The 6,000-nt window shown below is 43.8% G+C and overlaps 1 protein-coding gene across 1 annotated transcript; it reads left to right on the top strand.

Annotated features, from left to right (window-relative positions):
• The first annotated feature begins 1,578 nt into the window (after positions 1 to 1,578).
• LOC148183455 (uncharacterized) lies at positions 1,579 to 2,907 on the top strand. The gene is given in 1 exon segment (XM_088061484.1): positions 1,579 to 2,907. A coding segment is annotated over 1 exon segment (1,329 nt).
• The last annotated feature ends 3,093 nt before the right edge of the window (positions 2,908 to 6,000 follow it).

Raw genomic sequence — 6,000 nt, forward strand, 5'->3', positions numbered from 1 at the left:
CCCTGAGAAACTGACCAAAGAGATGTTTGAGCACCTGCTGCAGAGCAATGCTAATCTTCACTTTGCTCTGGATAGCTATAGTGGGCAAATTTCGGTCCATGCACCAGCACACAAATTGTTTCATGAGGAATTCCACTGCATTCCTCATGAGAAAAGGAGCCGACGACTACTCAAAGCTCTCACAGCGTTCACTGATGCATCTGGAACATCCCACAAGTCGGTGATGACTTGGAGAAATCCACAGACTCAGCTTTGGGAAGCTGATGTTGAGTTTGTAGAAGGGTCACCCCAGATAGCCGAACTGGCTGGGGCCGTGAGAGCCTTTGAGAAGTTTTCAGAACCGATTAATTTGGTTATTGACTCAGCCTACATAGCAGCAGTGGTGTCCAGAGCAGAACAGGCAGTTCTCAAGGACAATGAGAATGAACATCTCTTTCGACTGCTCTCAAAACTGATTTATTTGGTTTCAAATCGAGAACAACCTTTCCATGTGATGCACATAAGATCGCATTCCAATTTGCCAGGTGAAATTGCTGAGGGAAACCCGAAGGCTGATTCCCTTGCTGCCCCAGCTGAAAAAGCACGTCTCCCACATGTGTTTCAATGGGCAAAGTTAAGTCATCGGCAATACCATCAAAATGTGCCAGGACTGATGCGTCAGTTCCAGCTGACACGGGGTCAGGCTAAAGCCATTGTGGCTACCTGCCCCAATTGCCGGCTCCAGGCAGTGCCATCACTAGGCATCAGTGTTAATCCCCGAGGCCTTGGAAGCTGTGAGGTGTGGCAAACAGATATCACTCACATTCCCAGTTTTACATGTGAGCATTGATACATACTCAGGAGCAGTGTATGCCTCTGCTCATGCAGGAGAAAAATCTGTACATGCCAAACAACACTTAGTACAGGCCTTTTCAGTGCTGGGGATCCCTAAGGAAATTAAATCAGATAATGGCCCAGCGTATAAGTCCGAGGAGTTCCTGGAATTTGTCCAGCAGTGGGGAGTGGAACATAAGACTGGCATCCCCCACTCCCCCACAGGTCAAGCTGTGATTGAGCGTACCCACCAGACGCTCAAATAACTCCTAGCCAGGCAAAGTAGTGGAACAGTGTGGATGTCTTCACAGCAAAAGCTTTGTAAAGCTATGTTTACTATCAATTTCCTGAACTGTTCTTTTGAAAACATGAATCCTCCTGTGACTCGGAGTTTTATCAGTGGTGAGCAGTTTAAATTATCACAGTGTCCACCGGTTTTAATCAGGGACCCTGAAACTTGGCAAACCAAGGGCCCCTATGAACTTGTCACCTGGGGGCGTGGTTACGCGTGTGTATCCACCCCTGTAGGCCCCCGATGGATTCCTCAAAAATGGGTAAAGACTTTTGTTCCCAAAAACCCAGCCCCAGCAGAAGAAGAAGAGAGATAAGTGGCAGTCGCTTCCAAAAGAAGCCACCGCCCGTAAAAACAAGAAGAAACCTTCCTAACCTCTGGCTATTCTCTGACCTGCTTACATTGAATGTGAATGTTTTAAAAATGTTTGTTACCTTTTTTTAGAAATAACCTACCTCTCACTCAAATCCATGATGAGCCTTAACCCTGCTGTCATCCTGCTTGCACTGAGCAGCCTGACAGCGGCCTGGATCGTCCCTCAACCACAACAGAACATCTGGGTGACCCTGGCACAAACACTCCAACAAGAGAGCATCTGCCTGTCCACTGCAGCAGCAAAAGACCCATTGTCTACCTGTCTGGTAGGAATCCCACTGCAGGCTGAAGAATTTCCAGCCAGCTTCAGTGATCCCAAGTTTAATAGAATGCCTAAAACACACAGTGACCAACCACATGAAAATTGTAAACGGCGAGCTGTGGCAGTGAAAAATCCTGTAGAAGAGTGGCTACCAAAATTGCCCAGAGCAGAAAAAGAACCCCAAGAATTAGAGCTATTAGGTTCTGCTCCTGCACCCTTTTGTATCCACCTTATGTATAACACACTGACAGACCCTAAATTATATCACCACGTAGTTCAATATCGAAACGAATTTAAGGCAAGGCAATGGTGTGGTGTGCTAAGTCACATCACAGCAGATGATCCTTTCCGTTCACATCCAAGAACCCTCCCTAAAAGCATATTTCTGATTTTTGGAGATAGAGCGTGGACAGGGATCCCATCTTGCCTTCGAGGAGGGCCGTGGACCTTTGGGAGGCTGTCCCTGTTGGCACCTAACGAAACCCAAATTAAAAAATTGATTCAAAAAGAAAATTCAACCCACAAAATTTACAAAAGGAACACTGACATTTTAGATCCAAATTGTGATTGTGACATTTTTCATTGGGCAAAATCAAAAAGGATTGCTGTATCCATATTTCTTCCATGGGTTGCAGCTGCCTAGGCATTAGGTGAATTAGGACAGTTAGAATGCTGGGTAGTGAAACAGGCCAACTTAACATCCACTGCCCTCAGCTCCCTCCTCGAAGACGAGGAAATCACCAGACAAGCTACCCTCCAGAACAGGGCGGCTATAGATTTTCTTTTGCTTCTGCATGGACACGAATGCCAGGAGTTTGAAGGACTTTGCTGTTTGAACTTGACCTCGAAAGCTCCCAATGTCCACGGAGCCCTCCGAGAGATGAAAAACTTGATTGGACAAGTGAAGCAAGAAGCTGAGGACTGGTTTAGTGAGCTGTTCAAAGGCTGGGGACTCACAGGATGGTGGATCTCGATAATCAAAGCAATCTTGTTGTTTTTTGTTGTCCTGTTTCTAATCATGCTAGCCTTCGGGATTGTCCGTTGTTTAGTTTTAAAAGCTCTCAAGAAATTAGTATCTATTACCTCAGAGATCAACCACATAGAGCTAGCAGACCGGAAGCAACTGGACCGGCCCGTCAATCAAGAGTGGTGGACAAACTCGTGATCGGCATCAAAATGATCTCACAACCCTTCAACAAAAATTTTATATAATAAGAAAGGGTGAGATGTTGTATTGCAGTTAGGAAAAATGGTATGACCGAAAGAATGTACCCCCGAAAATGTAGACTTGTAAGTTCTTTCCCTTATCTTGTTCTCCCCAGCTCCCCTTATTGGTTGTGTCAATTCCCCCACACCCCTTTCCCCTGCCTTGAAAAAGGGGTGCCTCTCGATACCTCTTCCTCTTTCCCTCCTGCCGTCTCACCTCGAAGGATCCCAAGAAATAAAACTGCAACTGCCATCTCAGTAAAGGAAAGAGCCTCGTTTTTAGGGCCTCATCTGGCAAGCTAACCTACCTCCCCAGCCTCCCTGCCCGCTCCGGGGTGCACAGTGGTAACAGAGGGGCTGGGGATAGTTATAATAGCAATAATGTTTCCAGGTGAAGTGATGTCATGAAGAATGTGTAACCAATGGAAACTGTTACCAAAAATAGAACCCTATGTAAGTGCCATACAAGTAGAATACTATATAAATGCCATACAAGTAAAATCCTATATAAACACCTTGCATACTCAATAAAATGGGTTTCTGATCTCGTATGTCCCCATCTCTCAATCGCCGATATGATAGTATATTCCATTGATGCCTAAAGAAGTGACCTGGAACAGAGGCTGGACAATGTTAAAAGAATAAAATAGGTATTTATTAGAAGGCCTTTACACCTTGGGCAGTACAAGAGCCCAGCTGTGGCTTCACCCAAGATGGACAATTGGTCACGAGTTTTCATGCTTTGTTTTGGTCCATTTACATATTTGGGTTAATTGTCCAATTACAGCTTCAGGTTATGAAGTTCCATTGTCCTAGATTGCTCTCCTAAATTCACTGCTTTCTGTCCTTGGCTTGGAGAAGATGCAGTAGTGAACCTTGGACTGCCTTGAGGTGAACTGGGCAGCTGCTTGTCGGTGATGGGGAGCATCTCGCAGGCAAGGGCAGAGCAGCTCCTGTGTGTCCTGCTGAACTGTGCCAGGTGAGGGCCCAGAGCAGCTCCCGTATGTCCTGCCAGGGAGAAGAAACCCTATGTGACTCCAGCCCAGCTACTTTGCCTGATGCGACTGTTGTCTCGCTGAGCTCTGCCATGTGGAAGGGGCTGGTGTTGGAGAAGCCACCAGCCTTTCATCTTCTTCTGGAACTTCTCCATGGTGGGTCCTGTTTTGTTCCTTAGAGGGAAACTCAGTGCCATCTTGTGCCGTGTGTTGACAAGGGGTATCCCCCGGCATTTTGGGTCTTTGTTCGGGGCGGGGGGGGTGTGGTGGTGGTGGTAAGGTCTGACAGTTTAATATCTATCAGTTATTTACTTTTTTTTTTTTTCCTTGCCTTCTGGGCATTCTGTTTGTTAATAAATTGTTGGGCTTTTTTCCACTTTCACCTATTAGTATTCATTTCCCATTGGTGGAAAGGGATTGTTGGAACCTTTTCAGAGATGACTCATTCCAGTGTCCTCTTCTAAACTATCTCCAAGACATTCTTCAACACTGTGATACCTGTATAACTTAGGTCAAAGTTACAAGGTGCTTATATAGCTTGAGTTATAAGATATCAGTGTAACCTGATATATCTATATAACCTGATATCAACATAACCTGGATCATGACTTTTTATATATCTATATAATCTGATATCAAAATAACCTGAATTATAGCTTTTTATAGCTATATAACCTGAATCATAACTTTTATACCTATATAACCTGATATAAATAACTTTCTGTACAAAGTCATGGCTAATATATCATTAACTAGTTGCTTAATGCTGAAAAGAGAAAAAAAAAAAAAAAGAAAAAAAGAAAAATCCTCACCAGGTGGATAGTTTCAGAGACAGATAAGTATAGTGCTAATGAGAAACGGGAAAACGTAAAGCCAATTAGCCACAAAATAAAGAATTTAGGCTGGTTAAGACCAGACAGACCAAGGAACACCGTAACTGCACATGCTTCGAAGACAAAATTGAAAAGTTCAGATGTGAAAAGACCTTGGAAGCCTTCATCAAAGACCCCAGATGACCCCTGAATTGGGGAGACACAAGCGCAGTGCAAAAGAACTATCTAATAACCATGAGATCATACTATGTAAATTAGTTCCGGCGCATATATGATGATGTTATAGTGACACAGTAACACTAAGCAATACTTACTGTATAAATATACCACAGCACTCGACAAAGGTGGGTGAGTTAGGAGGAGAAATCCTCTTCACCACCAGCTCTGCAAAAAACAAATATCTGCTCTATAGACATTGGTTTATGAGGTTTTATTTGCAGCCTATCTTTCAGGCATCAACAGTTCTGTTGACAACACAGATAATATCTATCCTCTGTTTGGATTTTAACTGTGTCATTCCAGGTTTTACACCAGGAAGAGTAGTATGTTGAAAAGACTCTAGCTTTTTTATAATATTGCAAACTTGTTAGTATAACTGTATTTAAGTGGCTCGCCAGATTCAATTATAGATATAATGTAGCTGAAACAATGGAGATTTCTGGACACATTGTTAATAAACCTTGAAATGTAAATATTTTATGGAGTTTCAGAAATATAAATACTTAGCACACTGAGCAGCTCTGTGAGGTGCAGGTTAGGACCACATTTTAATGACTGTGACTATTCATCTTTGAAGACTATGGTTGTCTTGGTTTAGGGCAAATGTGGGAGAGAACCTCCAAATGGGGTTTCCCCAGAAAAGCAAAATTCAAACAGCACTTCACCCCAACTGGTTCGGGAAAAGAGATTTCCTTGGAGAAAAGTGGAAAAAACTGTTTATTCAACAGAAACTGAATAATATTAAACAATAAAACCTCTCGCTGTTTGATGAGATGGCAAATCCAGGAAAAAAAAAGTCCTTTTCATGTGTTGCCGCTCAGATCACTCAGGTTTTTATCAGTCCCTCCGGCGCCGGAAAGTGTCGAGGCCCAGGCCCCGGTTGCCACAGGTGTGAGCTCCTGGGGTTTGGCCGGGTTTTTTTTCAGCCCAGAGCAGGGTTGAACAGATCCAGGAAAAAAAGAAAAAAAGGTCCAGGGAACTCCTCTGCCTCAGCTAGCTAAAAAA

Source organism: Pseudopodoces humilis, chromosome 12 (genome assembly GCF_049639895.1).
Source record: "Pseudopodoces humilis isolate 2021_Gansu_Grassland_sample_001 chromosome 12, ASM4963989v1, whole genome shotgun sequence".
NCBI lineage: Eukaryota > Metazoa > Chordata > Aves > Passeriformes > Paridae > Pseudopodoces > Pseudopodoces humilis.